Below are 18,878 nucleotides of genomic sequence, written 5' to 3'. Positions count from 1 at the left end.
AGTTAGTATCATCTTTCATTTGTCCTTTAACTCCTCTTTTGTTAGGCTAACTCTAAACAGGTTATATCATTACTCACTTTTTCAGTCATAAACTATCTGGAATTTCTTAGTCCCGTATTTATTTTGAATATAGTCAATCCATCTTCTCCACTCCAATTTATATTTCACATCTGAGTGATCCTTAAGATCACAGGTAGTTCTTGACTAACAGCAGTTCATTTAGTGACTGTTCACAGTTATAACGGCTCTGAAAAAAAAGTGAGCTATGACCTGTTTTCACACTTATGACCATTGCAGCATCCCCATGGTCACATAATCAAAATTCAGATGCTCATATTTATGACCATTGCGGTGTCCTGGGATCATGTGATTCCCTTTTGCGACATTCTGACAAGCCAAGTCAATGGGGAAGCCAGAGTCACTTAACAACCGTGTTACTAACTTAACAAATGCAGTGATTCACTTAACAGCTGAGGAAGGAAAGGTCGTAAAATAGGGCAAGATTCACTTAACAACTGTCTTATTTCGAAATAGAAATGTTGGCTTCAATTGTCTTATAACCTGTACTCTTTTAAAATTCACCATGAATAGCTTGGGAATGTCCTAAAGCCATAAAGCAATATATATTGGGAAGATCTATACACCATGACATAGATCAAAGATTTTGATTCAATGCTAAATATTTAAAATAGAGGGAGGAATGATTTCTTTTTGGTTGCTGTAGTTCGGGCATTGGTAAGGATGAAGAGTATGTGGCTGTACCGGGTCTAGTTTTAATGTACTCTTGTTTTAATGTAGATGTATTTTTAATATGTGTAAGCCATCCAGAGTTACCTTATGGTAGGATTGGCCAATAACTTTTATAAATAGGTAGGTGGGTGGATGGGTGGGTGGATGGATGTGGTATCCTGGTATGACAATTCTTTTCCCTCCCAGTCTCTGGATCATTTTTGCCAAACTACAGAACTGATATCTTAGCAGAGGAATTTTGAAATCATGATACCATATGGCAGGCACATGAGCAAAAATAGGCAAACAAAATTATTAGCAGATTGAGGAACCTCCTTTATAATAGGAGTCTGGATGGTTTGAAATCAGCTATTTATAGGAGTATATGTGCAGGAGAGAAAGTTGGCTGAGAGAACATTCTTCCCCATAATATTAAATCTGGTGTCTAATTCAGATTTTCATCTATACTGTAAATGCATTTCTTCAGGGCAACTCTAGTTTTAGTTGTGGGTTTGGAAAATAACGTTGAGATTTTGTTGTTGTTAGTTGCGAAGTTGTGTCCGACCCATCGCAACCCCATGGACAACATTCCTCCAGGCCTTCCTGTCCTCTACCATCCTCTGGACTGCTTCAGTGACTCCATCCAGCCATCTCATTTTCTGTCGTCCCCTTCTTCTTTTGCCCTTAATCTTTCCCAGCATTAGGCTCTTCTCCAGCGAGTCCTTTCTCATTTGGTAGCCAAAGAACCTTGAGATTATGGTCCTTATTTTCTCAGTCTGCAGATGAGGAAATTGAGAAGCCTTTTCTCAGCTATGTTAAATCAAGTCAAATCTTTTGTTGCAGTCAAGGATCAGTAATAGGTGCAATTCAGCAACAGTTTGATGGAGGTGGTGGTGAATGGGGAGTGGGATATGGATAGATGAGAAATTCACAGAAAAGAGAAGACATATTCTTGCCAAGAGTGAAATCACATTTTGTTTGATTTTCAATAATTCCCTTCTTTGATGGGTCTGTGCTTTTTCATAGGACGGAAGAGCAGCATCCGCAGTCGTGGTCTGTTCTTTCTTATGTTTCTGTCGCCTTTTCACCACAGCTGAAGCTGCGGTTTATATGTTTAGTATGAAACGTTGTCCTCCCGGCATTTGGCCATCGCATAAGAGGTACGTTGCTTGCAGAAACGACCGTTTGCTTAAATACAAACCTTGATATTTTTGGGGGGTAAAATTTCCAAAGTGGTAAGCTGTAAGCAGATCAGTGGAGTGTGTCTTCTTACAAAGGCATTCGATTCTTCAGGGTTCTATCCTGTTCATACAGTCCACAGCAAGATGTTTTTATAATTGTAGCATTGGTGCAAACCCAGTATAGGTGCCAGACCTGACTGGATTTTTTTCATTTCCCCTCCTTTTTAGTTTAATATCCCGCCAACCTTTTCATTGCCCATCATTTTCTAACATTTTATTTGTTTATTTTAATTGAAGAAAAAAATAGAAATATGGCCACAATAAAGTCAATTGGGTTTTAAACTGTCATGTCATTTTCTGCAGGATTAATGACTTAACTGGCAGCTGACTGTTTATCCCAGATTCATACAACAAACCAAATAATGATTAAGGAAATTTAATTCCTGATAAATTGCCTATAGTGGCCTGTAGTTTAGACATTTTTCCTTAACCATAGTTTGACTTTACTCTGGGCTCATGCAGCATGCTAAACTTAACCACAGGAGATATAATACATTGTGCGAACCTGTTCATTCTACAAGATTGCAATGACTGCTTTTCCTGTTTTCAGCTATTGAAAGTTCCTTGTTCTCGTCTGTCATTCAAATGCTGCCTTACTATGCTGATAAAGTTCATGCCTTTTAAAATGTATTTATATTTCTGAATACATTTTGAGGCCTCTGATATTTATTTATTTATTGATTGATTGATTGAATTTATATTGTCACCTATTCCCCCATGGCGATTCAAGGCGGCTTACAGAATTAAAGACCACATTTAAAACAATAAAAACTAACAAAAAGAATCAAATAAATTAATATAGTATAATATAGCAAAATCACCCCCCCCTACTTCCCACCCACCCTGCCCCAGCGACAACAGATCACATGAGCCATTTAATGGGTTCCATTCCGCTATGGGTTCCCCAGGCCTGCTGGCAGAATCAGGTCTTCAGCACCTTCCAGAAGAGTATTAGAGTGGGGGAATGATGTTCCAAAGAGAGGGAACCACCACGGAGAAGGCTCTTTTTCTGGGTCCCACCAGGTGCATCTCCCTCAGGGATGGGACCCACAACATTCCCTGCCTCCCTGCTCTGATGGGTCGGGTAGATGTGACCGGCAAGAGACTGTCCCTCGGATAACCTGGTCCCAAGCCATGAGAGGCTTTAAAGGTGATAACCAGCACCTTGAATTGCACCCAGAAGCAAATCAACAACCAGTGCAGCTCCCGCAGGAGAGGTGATACACGTGCACACCAGGGTCTGCACAAAATCATGTGGGCCGCTACATTTTGCCCCAACTAGAGCTTTTGGATGCTCTTCAAGGGCAGCCTCATGTAGAGCGTGTTGCAATTGTCAATTCAGGAAGTGACTAGGGCATGAGTGACTGTGAATAGGGACCGGTGGTCCAGGAAAAGGCATAACTGGCGCACAACCTGCAGTTGCACAAACGCCTTCCTGGCCACGACTGCCACCTGCTCTTCAAGCAGGAGTTATGAGTCCAGGAAAACCCCTAGATTATGCACAGGGTCTGTTAGGGGTAGTGCCACCAAAGGTGGCAATTCTCACTGAGCCAACAAACCCCAAACCCAGAACCACTCCGTCTTGCAAATATTTAGTTTCAAACTATTGCTCCCCATTCAACTCCTAACAGCCTGCAGGCACTGCGAGATGGAGGACACGGCTTCACTTAACTCACCACAGGCTGAGATATACTTTTCATTGATAAAAAGTTTGAACATAGAGATATGACAAAGTACAAAAAGAGGGAATATAATAATAAAACTGCAGATATTATGACAAACCCATAAGCCTTACTAAAAGCACTTGTTCCTCAAACATTGTTCAGCTACATATTTAGACATGTCTTCAGGGCATAGGAAGCAAGTATGATCATTCATGGCTGACCCAGCTACATAACAAATGATCCATTAATGATAAAGTTACCTTTTTTGTAAAAAAATAATAAAATAAAACCAGTTGTTTCTTAGTATGGGTTTACTTGGTCACTTAAACTAAATATGGAAAACACTCTTGTGGTTCAGCCATTGGTCTATAGGTTTAGCCATTCCCTTCCAGCTATGCTGGCTGGAGAATTCTGGGAGTTGAAGTCTACACATCTTCAAGCTACCAAGGTTGAGAAACACTGATCTATGGCAAGCATGTCTCCCAATTATGGGATTATACAAACTGAAATAAGATGGCTTTATTCTTCTCAGAGTATCTCTGTGTTACAATACTGTTTAACTATGTACAGCATAAGGGTAGTAGGGGAAAGAATACATGCCTTTGCACACTTACTGATGATATGTATGCTTGAAGCTGTATTGCATTGACTTGGCTCATGTAGCCTTCTTTGACTATACATTGATTATGTTCTTGTGTGCTCCCAGATATATTGAATATATGTGTGACATGATGGCGGATGAGCCCATTATTCCTCACAGCAAGCCAATCCTCATAAAGTCAATCAACATGACTCCAGTTCCTCTCTTCAGCAAGCAGCGCAATGGCTGTAGGCCTTTCTGTGAAGTTTATGTCGGAGATGAAAGAATAACCACTACCTCACAAGAATATGATAAAATGAAGTAAGTGGGATTTCTCAACAGCTACCATTTTGTCTCTTGCAGTGATGTGGTCTAGGTTGGGGAGGACATCCATTGGTGCCTTAATATCAAACATAGCTTTATGGCTGACATAGTCAATTAGAGTTGGCTATCCGATGCAGGTACTAATTCATGCAATGACTATTTTATTAGATGTTTTATTTGATTATTGTGCTGAAAGGCTCCCTGGATTGATTCATATTAAAGGCATCCCTGTCTTCAATTTATGAAGTAAAAGATGAACATAAAGGAAATATGGGGAAGAAGAGAAATCCCAGAGTTCTGAAGGTTAGAAAGAAAAGGAAAAATTGGAATTTTATCAAGGCTGGTGGACTGGCTTTGTTCACTACTTTCCCCTGCTTTAGCCCAGAGGTTAAGATGGACATCAGGTGAAAAAGAGCCAGAGGTGGTCAGTCTTTCAAGTTTTAGATATTCCTTTAAAGTAAAGGCAGATTTGCCTGAATTTTGTTTGCTTTGGAGTTCAAATATGTTAATCAGCCATTTCCATCATCCAGTGGTCATGCAAGCTGAGGGTTGATGGGAGTAACACATATGGAGGGCCATGTGATTTGAGAAAATTATCCTGCAGCATGGTATGAGATGGCTCCCCCCAAAAGCCCCATTTAATCTTGGCATGTTTACAACTAGGAGCCAGTGTTAGTAAGCAACAGGAAGTTGTAAATATCTGCTGTAAATATTAATACCTAATTTTAGAACAGGAGTCCTCTGAAAGTGCAAGGAATGTTTGTGTTTTTGTGCTTTGTTGGTCAGTTCGCAAGGTACTTAGCCAGACTTTCATAGAAACAATTGGCCATATAATTTCGGAGTTCCCAAGATGGTTCATGATATGATTTTGGGTTGAGAGTGACAAGACCGAGTGGCTGTTGTGTTTCCCTCCCAACAATTTGGCCAGTGTTCCATCGCTCAGGCTGGGGGGTCAAATTTTACACCCCTCAGACAGGGTTCGCAACTTGGGAGTCCTCCTGGACCCACAGCTGACTTTCGACCATCATTTGTCGGCTGTGACCAGGGGGGCATTTGCCCAGGTTCGCCTGGTCCGCCAGTTGCGACCCTACCTGAACCGGGAGGCCCTCGCAACAGTCACTCGAGCCCTTGTGATCTCTAGGCTGGAATACTGCAATGTGCTCTACATGGGGCTGCCCTTGAAGTGCATTCGGCGACTGCAGTTAGTCCAGAATGCAGCCGCGCGAGTGATAGTGGGCGCACCGCGGTTCGCCCACATAACACCTATCCTCCACGAGCTGCACTGGCTACCTGTCGATCTCCGGGTGCGCTTCAGGGTATTACTTACCACCTTTAAAGCCCTCCATGGTAGTGGATCTGAGTACTTGAGAGACCGCCTCCTGCCGATTACCTCCCTCCGACCAATTAGATCGCACAGATTGGGCCTCCTCCGAATTCCATCCGCCAGTCAATGCCGACTGGCGACTACGCGGAGGAGAGCCTTTTCAGTAGCAGCTCCGACCCTGTGGAACGACCTCCCCGTCGAGATTCGCACCCTCACCACCGTCCAGACCTTCCGCACAGCCCTTAAGACCTGGCTATCCCGTCAGGCCTGGGGATAAGTTTCTAATTCACCCCGCCCAAGTGTTGAGTGTTGAATGAAAGTTGTGCTTTTACTGTTTATTTTATTCACATATTGTTTATGTCTTTGTATTGCACCCCCCTTTTCCTACGAATGTAAGCCACCCTGAGTCCCCTCAGGGAAAAGGGCGGCCTATAAATCCCAAATAAATGAAAAAAAAAAATGAAATGAAATGAGAGAGAGAAAAGTCTGTTGCTTAATGACCACACCAGAATAAAAATTTGAGTATGGCTAATCTTCATCCCTGTTTACATTTTCAAGGTAGGCAGGACTGTCCCAAAAGCCTAGCTTTGTCATACATGTAGATAGACAAAGGTGGATTTGCTTTTACTAATCTTAGCTTATAATACTATAATACTTATAATACTATAACTGTATGAGCAATCGCCAGTTTGGTGCAGTGGTTCTATTAGGCTAGAAACCAGGAAACCAAGAGTTTTAGTCCCACTTTAAGGCATGGTCAGCCATTGAGTTAGTTCCCTTCTCTTAGCTTAGGAAGAAAGCAATGGCAAACTACTTCCAAAAACTGCAGGAACTAATTTGGCTAGTGTGTGACTTGAAGGCACATATATGCACAGTCCAACTTTTAAGTAAAACTGAACACTGTTCCCTCTAAGGTGCGCGCGTGCGCGGCCGCGCACATGAAAAGAAATCCCCGCGCAGCAGTTTCTAACTGCCGTGCAGAGATTTCTACCAAAGCAAACGTGGGGAAGTCCTTTGCAGGCGGCTAGAACTGGCCGCCCGCAAAGGACCTCCCCAGACTTGTTTTGATGAGCCGCCAGTCCTCTTGCTTCTTCTCCTTCACCAGCAAAGCTCCCGCTGGCTTCCCCGCCTATGGCAGTGGCAGTGGCGCCTCTCCGTCCACGCGGAGCACCTGAGCTGGCTCCCGTGTTATCCCTCCCCCTTCCTCCTCTGCCGTGCTTTTGAGGCCGCGGGAGCTAGTAGGAAAGCGGCCGAGGTGGAGGCGGCAGCTGGGCTCTGGGTTACCCCTGCCGCCGCCTCCACCTCGGCCGCTTTCCTACTAGCTCCCGCGGCCTCAAAAGCACGGCAGAGGAGGAAGGGGGAGGGATAACGCAGGAGCCAGCTCAGGTGCTCCGCGTGGACAGAGAGGCACCACTGCCACTGCCATAGGCGGGGAAGCCAGCGGGAGCTTTGCTGGTGAAGGAGAAGAAGCAAGAGGACTGGCGGCTTTGAAATGCAACCCCCTGGTCCCGCCGGCCGCGGATTTGATTCGGCGTAAGTGGGGGCCGAACACATGCTGAGCCGACTTTGCGCAGTGAGGCGGAGTAATGAATAAACCATAAAAGCAACAAACAGTTAATGCGTAAGTAAGCTGAGGAGCAAGTTCTCAACTAAGGAAGAAATATAAGAAAGAAATATAAAAAGCTCAATATGCCAAAACACTTATTTTAGTCTTCATTTAATTACTTGTATTGTAGTCTGATGTAACATCTTTTTAAAGTTAACGTTAGTTAGAAAAGATAGGGTACAAAACTTAAATAATAAAAAAATTGTACATTCATTTTGAAAAATAAATGCAATACTTGATTAATTTCATATCTTTATTTAAAATAGTTTTGGCATGGCATATGATTTTATTGACTCAGTTGGAAATGATGTGGATGTTGTATCTGATTCTGAGGTATATATATTCTTAAGTAACATAACATATAGCATATTGTCCAAACTTGCTAGACTATTTAATTGATCTTACTACTTTAAAGCGGGATAGTTTCATGATAAATTATTTTATTACATTTATGTTGCATTTATATATTATATTTATTACATTTATATTCCACATTATATTGTATTGTTATTTTAGTGTATATTGCCAATTTTGATAGATATTATATTGATATATCAATACTGATTTTAATCATACTAAATAACAATTACTGCTATTATTTATCAGCATTAAATATTTACAGTTTTTAATATCGAGTTAGTCATATTTTAGAATAATAGCGTTATCTTTTAATAGGATAATTGGCAAAATCTAATTCACATGTGATGGATTGCATTCCAAAGGAATGTGAGAGGACAGGTTGCCTGCAAAATGCCAGGACCCAGGACCCTGTTGGTGCCATGTCTCTCTCTAGCCAGTCTAACAATCTAAAAGCTGAGCAGAGAGCCTTTTTTTTTCAGGGTGAGCGGAAAAGTATAGTGTTTGAGTGGCACTTTTCATGTCTGGCATTCATCAGGCTGAAACCTCGCTCGCAATTGGCGCTTGACGCTTGGAAGTTTGCGCAAATGTCCAGACGCGACAGCAGTTCAAACTGTGGCTCTCTTAGGTGCTCAGGCATGAAACTGTGCAGCTCACACACTGTACTTTTCCGCTCACACTGAAAAAAAATTAGAGGGAACATTGAAACTGAACTATATATTTTGAATGTATGACCATATCTTTAAATAAACTAAAATGTATTAATTTGATTTTGTACACATATGGAAGTCAAAATCAAATTAGGGAGTATTAATTTGACTTCTGTGTGGTGTGCATGCTTGCCCCTCAGTCCAGGTGCAAGAGAGCAGATGAATTGGGATATCTCTATCATCGGTACTTTAAAAAGGGAAGCAATGAACTAATAAACTGGCAGAATGAATTATGATTGCATTCAGATCTTAAAATCACGGCTATGCTTATCCTCCTTAGGGATTTCAAAATGGAAGATGGGAAAGCAGTCATCCCATTAGGCATCACCGTCCAAGGAGATGTCCTCATTGTGATATATCATGCCAGGTCCACTTTAGGTGGTAGACTCCAAGCCAAGGTAATAATCAAGCTGGGGACTTCTGTGCTTGTAAGTTCTGCAAACATTGTTGGGCACTTCATGGTAAATAGGATACCATTTCCTCATTTTCACCGCTGCTTTCCTGAGTTCAACTGATTTTTCCAAACAAAGTTGTATAAGTATAAATAAAATAATTATTAGACATTATGTAACCTGAAACAACTGCAGAAAAATGTCAAAAGTGAAAGAGTTAAGTGCTGTGATTTGATCTTTGAGAACCAGCTTTTTTTTAAAAAAAATAAACATTTAAAGAGAAATTTAAATATGAATTTTCTGCAGATTGGTAATTGAAACACTTGAGATTTATTCACAATAACACTTAACTACCAATTCAGCTTATTTTTTTTGGCCAAGATAATTCTGGCTGACTTTAATTCTAGTTGCCCTGAGCCTAGAGGGAAAAAAAAGCATAGCTTCAAATGCTATGAATAAATGTATTGACAGCAGGAAATCATTGGGATGCAAGATAAACTGTTCCAGGGCCAAAGGCCTTTTACCACAAGATTGGCAGTCAGAAAATATATGTAATGAAATGTTGAAGGTGGTCAGATGAGGATTTGTGTCTTCAGGGCATGTTGTTTCACTAGCACATCTTAATTCTTTTGTTGTTGTTGTTTTTCCTTTTCAAGATGGCATCAATGAAGATGTTCCAGATCCAGTTTCATACAGGATTTGTACCTCGCAATGCCACTACTGTGAAATTTGCAAAGTATGTTGATCACGTCTCTATAGGAATTGCTTCCCAACACTTCTTCTAGTTGCATTTGTATTGGTTTGTTTTTTTATATACAGGTAGTCCTCTTACAACAGTTCATGTAATGACCGTTCAAAATGACAGCGGCATTGAAAAAAAAGTGACTTAGGACTGTTTTTCACACTTATGTCCATTGCAGCATCCCCTGGGTCACATGATCAAAATCTAGCCACTTGGCAACTGAGTCGTATTTTATGATGGTTGCAGTGTGCTGGGGTCATGTGATCCCCTTTTGTGACCTTCTGACAAGCAAAAACAGTGGGGAAGCCAGACTCACTTAACAACCGTGTGACTAACTCAACAGCTGCAGGGATTTCATCTAACAACTGTGGCAAGAAAGGTCATAAAATGGGACAAAATCTACTTAACTGTTTCACTTAGCAATAGAAAGGTTGAGCTAGCATTGTGGTTGTAAGTTGAGGACTACCTATCTAGCATCTTCCATTGCAGTGTTTCAGCCTTTTTTTCAACCCAGTGGACAACATAATTGCTATTTAACTGACCAGAGTACTGGAGAGACTTTTCTTCTTCAGCCATAACTTGCACTCTTACTTACTCTTATTGACTCCACAGCAGTGGTTTGTTGCAGGCGGTACGCCCCGGTACAGGTGTGCCGGAGCCTGCCTGGAGCACCAGATATCATTCCAGTAAGGTGCTTCAGAGGGCCCACCTGCCTGCCCAAGCTCCTTACCTGTCCTTTAAGCCTTTGGCGCTTCTGCACACGCACATGGTGCATTTGGCGCCTGCGCTACGCTACGCCGAGCAGCTGGGGCATCGCGGAGGCATGCAGAGGCATTGCAGGCAGGTACGACGCACGCACGTGCTGCGCGTGGGTGTGCCTGCACTGGGCGTGTCCATGTGGGAGACACCGGGCCCGTTCCAACCGTACCAATTGGAACAGGATCTGGAACCGACCACTGCTCCACAGTCATGTTTCTGACTGTGGTATTTAAGTGTGGCTTCTGATCACTTCAGAGTGAAGAAAAAATAGACACCAAATGCTGAGCTCTGAAGCAAAATGTGTGGTGTTCTAGGTTTGGCTAGACACAATAGAGGTAGTCCTTGACTTAAAACAGTTCATTTAGTGACTGTTCAAAGCTGTAACCACTGAAAAAAGTGACATGACTGTTTTTCACACTTACGACCATTGTAGCATCCTCATGGTCATGTGATTTACATTCAGATGATTGACAACTGACTCACATTTATGACGGTTGCAGTGTCCTGGAATCATGTGATCTTCTTTTGCAACTTTCTGACAAGCAAAGTCCATGAGGAAACCAGATCCCCTTAACAAGTGTTGCTAATTTAACAGCTGCAGGGATTCACTTAGCAAATGTGGAAAAAAAAGTCATAAAATGGAGCAGAATATTCTTAGCAAATTTCTCAATTAACAACATAAATGTTGGGCTCAGTTGTGGTTGTACATTGAGGACGTAATCTTTTTTAAAAAAGAAGTGCTTCTAACTAATGCCATATTGCTGCAGGTATGATCTGGATGCCTGTGATATTCAAGAGAAGTATCCTGACTTGTTTCAAGTGAATCTAGAAGTAGAAGTAGAGCCCCGAAATAAGCCCATCATGGAACAAGCTCCCTGGGATAACTTGAACATCAAAGGCCTAAATCCCAAGATCCTTTTTTCCAGCCGCGAAGAACAACAAGAGATTTTAACAAAATTTGGTAAGAAAAAGAAAGAACGTCCACAGGGTAAAGGTAAAAGGTAAAAGTTCCCCTCACACATATATACTAGTCACTCCCGACTCTAGGGGGCAGTGCTAATCTCCGTTTCAAAGCTGTAGAGCCAGCGCTATCTAAAGACGTCTCCGTGGCCGTGTGGCCAGCATGACTCAATGCCGAAGGCACACGGAACACTGTTACCTTCTCACCAAAGGTGGTTCCTATTTTTCTACTTGCATTTTTTACATGCTTTCGAACTGCTAGGTTGGCAGAAGCTGGGACAAGTAACGGGAGCTCACTCCATTACGCAGCGCTAGGGATTTGAACAGCCGAACTGCTGACCTTTCTGATCGACAAGCTCAGCATCTTAGCCACTGAGCCACCGTGTCCCTTGCCACCCCCTGAGTAACCTTTTCTTCCTTTTTAAGCACTTAAAGAGAAAGCCAGTTCTAAAAGAGGCGGGGACTTAAATAGGATGTTTTTATATTCCTTGGATTTGAATGTTATTTTTTATCTAATAGGTAAGCCTGAACTGCCTAGGCAGCCGGGATCAACTGCCCAATACGAAGCAGAAGCATCAACATCAGAAGCTTCTTCTGAAGGTCCACCTGTGGAGCCAGACTCTCCAGAGAGCGGCAGTGCCGAGGCAAACTTCTTTCATACACTTGACTGGCAAGGTAAAGGGAAAGGATCTGTTACTAGCAAAATCTGTGTTGTCGCTCTTCGTTTTTTCTAAACTCCCCTTTTATCCTTTTCTTAGCCTCAAACGTTCTTAGAGCAGCTTATGGATGATTGATCTCACCCTTCCCCATAACCTTATAATCTAAATTCAAGCAGGAGAGTGGGAGGGGGGGAGCAGGAAAAAGAAAAGGGGGGGGGAACCCACCTGTGCTGAGTCCTTATTCTTAAATCTAACCAAGTCAGCATAAAACCCCCAAACTGGTCTTTAAACATAGCTAATAATGGAAGAGTTCTGCTATCTGCCTTTTGTGCAGCTTAACCACAGCTGCTTTGCTTCATCCATTATAATTACACAAAGAAAGCAAACAGTTTTTGCTTCCTTGATTCCTCTTGATTATGATGGACCGCGGTGGCACAGTGGCTAGAATGCAGTACTGCAGGCTACTTCTGCTGATCACCGGCTGCCTGCAGCTTGGCAGATCGAATCTCACCAGGCTCAAGGTTGACTAAGCCTTTCATCCTTCCGAGGTCGATAAAATGAGGAGCCAGATAGTTGGGGGCAATAGGCTGACTCTGTAAAATCACTTAGAGCATTGTGAAGTGGCAAATAAACCTAAGTGCTATTGCTATATGATTTTAGGAAGCAGTTTCTCTCAATAATGCCCTTGGCCAAAGTCCTCAGTTATGTTTCTTTTTCAAGATGGAGAGGGTTCCGCTGCTGGCCATTTTACTGTGTCTGACCATTTCCTTCTGTAGCCTTTGCAGAGGCAAAAAAAGTGACTGGACTTGGTGTTGGATTTGCCCTTAAGATACTCTTCCTCAAACTGGGCAGTCTCAAAATGTGGGACTGTAATTCCCCAGAATTCTCGGCAGTAATCATGCTAACTAGGAGGTTCTGGGAATTTACACTCATTTCAGAAGCACCAAGGCACTTCTGGGTTGAAAGGGCTAGCCACTGACATCACTGTTTCCCAGGGGATGCCCAGTTGGCGGTTCCTTTCATGTCCCTAGCAGGAGCTGGAGCAAAGGATGGGAGCTCATCCCACCACATGGTATCACTTAGATCTTGAACGCAGGCTTGCTAACCTTCCACCCAGCATCCTAACCATGTAAGCCACCATATTCCTGTTCTAGGAGTTAAATTCCACGTTTCTCAAGGCTGTGCTAAGACTTTGGCAGCCATGGCAATTTGAGGAGTGCTGCTTGGAGCTTTACAAAAATACCCCTTGGGGAAAAAATGGTTGTTGACATATAAAATTATCTTCCTCTGAAGTCAGTCGATTGAGTTCAGCAGGTGCCTTTGAATGAATTGTTATGTTGATAAGAGAAGAGAATCCTATATGCTTTGCAATGAATTCTTCGGGGAAAGGCGTATGAATATTAACAAACTTCTTTTTTTTTTAAATAAACAGAAGGAAAACAATCTGAAACCGCTCCTGAAGGTTCCTTTTCTCAAGAGAGTCTTGATCGCGTTGAGGAAGACAAGGAGGATGAATCTTCCAATGAGGAATTCTCTGCATTCCCCAGTGACGTTAGACCTTCTGAGGACAGAGAGATGCACCTCCTGGAACAGAAAGATGGCAAACATTTTTTTGAAGCTGGCTTTGATATGCCAGCTGCTCAGTCAGAAGAGGCTCCTGAAGAAGACAGCATTGACTTGCTTGGGCTAGATTCAGAGGCTAATCCTGAACTTCTCCAACCTCCAACTGAGATGAAGAGTTCTTCCAGCAATGCAGACTTGCTGAATGGACTCTTTGTTGGTAGCACTCCAGAAATTTCAGAAGATTCAGCTGCAGACCTCCTGGGTGGAGGACCAGACTTCTTTTTTGGTGGCCAGCCCCAGGCCTCAGCAAATTCCCAGGGCAACAGTTCCTCAGCAGCAGCCACCTCTTCTACAGGTAGGTACAACTCTGGCCTGCAGAGCAGCTGAGTAAAGATAGACAACTTTTTTTTCTTTCAGCATTGGTGCCAAAGCTGTGATTAAGAGGGCAGAGCTTCTGAATATCATCTGACAAGCCCAGCCTTTTCTGCTGTTCTTTTGTCCATTCCCCAAGTACCCCCCCCCAAAAAAAAAACCTTGTGAAGAGTTGTTTCTTCCATTAGTCTTTCCAAGGAACCCAGTTTTGATTTTGTGTTTTTTTTAAAAAGAAAAATCTGCTCTAGAGTATAAAATGAAATGTTTCAATAGATGCTTGATCTTGAAAACCTCAGCTTTTTTAATTTGATTTTTTAATGGTACAGTTCTAGCCTTTGTGTTTACATCACAACAAATCCTATATAAGTTTGTTAGGAGGTTTATGGAGGAGGAGAGAAATGAAAACAGATTACACTGATCATTAATATAGTGATTGCTTGGTTTAATTTATCAGTTGTTCCTGTTGTTATTGCATCTTGTTACCTTACCTTAAAGGTAAAGGCAGGAGCTGAAAAACAAGAGTGATTAAAATTTGGTTTAATAGCTAAATCTTAAGAAGTGTGTACTTACAGTTTAATATCATCCAAGTATAATGGAATCAGTATTAGCTTTATTCTTGGGTACTATCAATGTTAGCCATTACCAGTAGTCATTGTTTACCAACTACCTTGTTTAATGACCAAAGTTACAATAGCTTTTTTTAAAAGAACAGCTTTACAACAAATCCTTGCATTTACAGCTGTTGACAACGTCCTACAGTTATGTGATGCTGTTGAATACGTTTGGGCACAGTTCTGCCTTTTGGAAGCTGGTTGTAAAGTCATTGTGAAGCCATTTATGAGCTTCACAACCAGCTTCCAAAAAGCAGAATTAATGGAAAATGCAGAAGTGAAATCTCATGTCATAATTCTGAGCTATCTTGCTTAACAACCATGGTGATTTGCTTAAGTCTGGGATGGTCACATGATTTTTCACTTAATGACCAACCTGCAAACTTTCAAAATCAGAAATTACTGATTTAGTTTAAAAAATAAAAGTTTTATGCAATAATATTGGGCAGCATGGTGAATCAGTGGTTAAGATGCTGGGCTTGTCATTTGGAAAGCCAGCAGTCCAGGTTCAAGACCTGAGCACCACATGACAGTGAGCTCCTGTTACTTGCTCCAGCTCCTGCCTACCTAGTAGTTCGAAAGCATACAAATGTGAGTAGATAAATAGGTACCCCTTCGATGGGAAGGTAACAGCACTCCGTGACCTCGTGCTGGCAACAAGAACACAGAAAGGTCTTTGGACAGTGCTGGATGAAGGCCTTGAAACAAAGATGAGCACCGCCCCTTAGAGTTGGCAATGATTAATTGAGTAAAATCTCAGAGACTCCTTTACCTTTATCTTTTTATTGGAAAGATAGGCCAGTGCTCCCATTATTTTTTTATCCTATTTCTATCTGTAGTATTAAGTGTTCCAGCTGGGTTCTGGTTGCTTGGTTTTTCTTGTTTAAGGGATCTTATTAATACCATGGGCTATTTCCAAATGGAAAGAGATTACAGAACAGGGGTGTCTTATGGATTAGGACTGTTGGACAGCATAATGGCACAATGAAAGCTCTGTGTGAGCTAAAAATGCCTCCACTTTCATTCTTCATAAGGTTTTAAAGTATCTTCCAATGGTAAAATAGATTTCTGTGTTTTGTGCCATATGGTTTTAGTTAGTTTCAATCTGGCCCCTTCCAATGTGATGGGAAATTTGGTCCAACATATATAGAGGTTGCCATGTTCTTGAAACTAATTCTAGTATATCAAATTTATGAAATTCAAGCAGGGGAGTTAACATTTTCTCTGAACATTAAATGATTTGTTTAGAATTTGGCAACCAAGGAGGAGTGCCTGTATGTCAAGGGAGACATTTAAGGCAGTCCATTCTGCCCAAGTCATTTGGTTCTTGATCAGTCTGTCTCCTTTCTGAATTCTCACTCACTGCATTTGCTCTCAGAATCTGACTGGAGAAAGGTGTGATTAGCTGCACATTCTGAGAAACTATAAAAAATTGTGTGTTCACCCTTGCGGTTTTCACTTTGTCTTGTGTCAGCTGCAAAGTTTAGCCACCTTATATGCTCTCTCCTTCAAAATCTCAGAAGGATGTAAAATTAAGGATGGACTCTCCTAATGGCTGCAAAAACAGTGGGGACTTTCATTCTACTCTGATAAAGTTTGTGTGCAGTGTGGTTTTACCTATTGCGATCCTTCCCTCTCAAACTGTTGTAAATGAAAGTTTGCCCTTGAGGAAGCAAGATTGTTCTAATGATTGCAATACATCTTGACATCAGATGAGGGCAACACTGCTGTAATTGTTTGGAACAGGATTGTGTGTTGGGTGTTTATGAAAAATGCCTTGTTTATTATTATATTCATCTACTGATGCATGATGATGAAAACGATCAGGTTAGTTTTGCTTGAAATGATGAGGGGTGGTTGGGTTGGGTTGCTAATTCGAGCAGCTTTGCTGTTGTGTTCACAACAAACATTACCGCATCTTGATTTCTAGGAGCCTTGACTCTTAAAACCTTTAAGTGCCAAGGTGGAACATCTGCCAGATTTCCCGCTGGCCACAGTGTGGCGTTCCCTGCTGGATATAAATACGGTTCCTGAGCAGTTGCAGTCAGTTTTTGCTTGACAGTAGGCAGTGAAATACCTTCAGGCTGAGAGCTGCTCTTTTTATTTTTCTTTTCTTCCCTCCCCTTTTGTAGCTTCTTTTGAAAAAAAAAATTAATAATGCCTTCCCTTCTGACTGGTACAGTATGACTTTTCTCCTTCCATTCGGGTCACTAGACCACAGGGGTTTATTATTATTATTATTTTGTAAAGGAAAACCCTGTTAGGTTTCCTTCTGCTGATGAGTTTTGTGCTAATTTCAGTTTGTCAGCCGGCTTTCTTTTAGTATAAAACTTAGTTGGCTTTTTTGTGGGTTTCAGAGGTTGCAGCTTTTTCTTTATTGAGAGTCAAGAGACTTTTAAGAAGCTGAACGATACAGATTGGATACAGATTATCTGAGGCATTATTACAGAACCTTTTGCTCTTTCTGATGATTAGAAATCCTTTTGTTATATAATAGCAATTAAGCCCTAATAATAGTCCTGGTTTGTGTAAAGCTCAGCCTTAACATCTAGAAAGAATTTATCCTTAATATGCCTTGTGTTGGCACCTCCTCAGGCTTCCTATATTTGCCAGAGCAGAAGCTTAACTTTTTGCTTGCCTTATTTCTGGAAGCATCTCAAGTAACACCAGCAATGTTGTGTTGTGTTTTGTTTTATCTTTAGCTGACCAGTTTGACCCATTCACAGTCAATGCAGACAGTCCAACTCTTACCGGTCCTGATCTATTTGGTGACTTTCTTAGTTCAAATGCACCAACTGTACCTGCTATGTTTCCTTCCACACACAGTGCACCGCCTCCTTCCTCTAGCACAGACTTCCTTAATTTGGGTAAGTGGATGTATCACTTGGTTTCCTTCCTTCCTTCCTTCTCTTTCCTTCCCTTTCTCCCTCCCAAAAATCACATGGCCTGTTGAGTGAAACCTGATAACTTAGATCAGTTAAAGTTGGATTAGTGTCAAACAAGCGTAGTGATGGCACTGTTATGGACAAGCCTTCCGTTGTCGATATAAACTTGTAACTCCCAATATAAACTGGGGAATGTTTTGCAAACCGACGTCTTCTTTTACCTTCAGATTTTTTAGGGGGTGCAAAACAGAACTACGTTGGGGAAAATCATCCCATAGTATAAAATTTTAAAATATAAAAAGGCACTCAAGACTCTCTCGTTTTGTCCAGTCAGCTGTTAGAAGGTGTAATATGAAGTTGGTGCCCTCTTTAAGTAACAGCCTTTATGGTTCTCGAGGTTCTGTTTTGTGTAACGTATTTCTACGTTTTGCCTTAAAAACAGGAGTGGGCAACCTTTCCACAACCCTTGCGAAAAAGGGGGGAATGGTTGGTAAGTGCTTCAGGAATAATAGAGGGTCCACTTTTGTTTAAGAGTTGAAACTGTGTAAGAACTAAAGACATGCTATAAAAAAATTTTATAGGCCCATTTCTGAAGGCCTTTGACTCATCAGTCATCCTTAAGGGGCTTCTGATTGGTAGTTAGCTGTGAAACTTCTCAATAGCCAATAAGATGATGGAAAAGGTGGAACAAGCTTGTTTTCAACACCCTACCAGTGGCTTACACCTTTTCAAGCCTATTACTTTTAGCGATCAGCTTCTTGTACCGTTACTGCTTAAAGCTGATTCATACTCTGGAGCTAAACTAATTTGCTTATGATATTCTGAAGAGTGATAAAAGTCTCCTGTAACTTTCTGTAATTTAAATGTGCCATGTTAGACATTTAAGAACATAGTAAAGAATTGTGGAGTGTTGCGTTGATGGCTCCTGAGCTGGAATCCAGATCTCTTATCAGGATGATAGTGTATTTCATTGTCTGTGATTTTTTGTTTTCTCTCCCTTTTCAACTGTTAGTCAGAATTCTATGGATAGTAGGCATGTCTCCCCTCCCCACAACAGTGTTTACTTCCTGTCAAGTATTTTGTGCTTCTGAAAATCTTGGTGCTCTTCCACCCACCCCCAGCCAACTAAAATTTTAATCATAGAATCGCTGAGTTGGAAGACACATTTTAGGGCATTGATCCAACTCCCTTATTCAGTACACAAATCCAAATTAAACCATTGCCCCTATTCAGTATGTCTGTATATTGTTTACATATATTAAGTGAAGAAGACCACACTACTTTAATTAACTAATTCCATTTCTTGACTGATCTTACTCTATTGTACTTTAATTTACAATCATTATTCCATGTTCTGCACAATAGGCATTTTTATTCCATGCTGGTACAGAGAAATATTG

At 41.5% G+C, this 18,878-nt stretch overlaps 1 protein-coding gene across 3 annotated transcripts in view; it reads left to right on the top strand.

Moving 5' to 3' along the window:
• GAK (cyclin G associated kinase) overlaps positions 1–18,878 on the top strand; it is a 97,123-nt gene that overhangs the window by 57,264 nt on the left and 20,981 nt on the right. For 2 of the 3 annotated variants that reach the window (XM_087716265.1, XM_087716264.1), the window contains exons 15-22: positions 1,756–1,889; positions 4,341–4,535; positions 8,816–8,933; positions 9,584–9,663; positions 11,196–11,389; positions 11,908–12,063; positions 13,480–13,965; positions 17,296–17,460. In XM_087716265.1, coding sequence (XP_087572391.1) covers positions 1,756–1,889; positions 4,341–4,535; positions 8,816–8,933; positions 9,584–9,663; positions 11,196–11,389; positions 11,908–12,063; positions 13,480–13,965; positions 17,296–17,460 — 1,528 coding nt within the window. The remainder of the gene's footprint in view (positions 1–1,755; positions 1,890–4,340; positions 4,536–8,815; positions 8,934–9,583; positions 9,664–11,195; positions 11,390–11,907; positions 12,064–13,479; positions 13,966–17,295; positions 17,461–18,878) is intronic. The other variant, XM_087716266.1, reaches the window with a different exon arrangement.

This window comes from Thamnophis sirtalis, unplaced genomic scaffold, assembly GCF_051295495.1.
Source record: "Thamnophis sirtalis isolate CommonGarterSnake01/CBP01778 unplaced genomic scaffold, rThaSir2_p1.2 scaffold_5, whole genome shotgun sequence".
NCBI lineage: Eukaryota > Metazoa > Chordata > Lepidosauria > Squamata > Natricidae > Thamnophis > Thamnophis sirtalis.
This window is presented reverse-complemented; position numbering and strand designations above follow the sequence as displayed.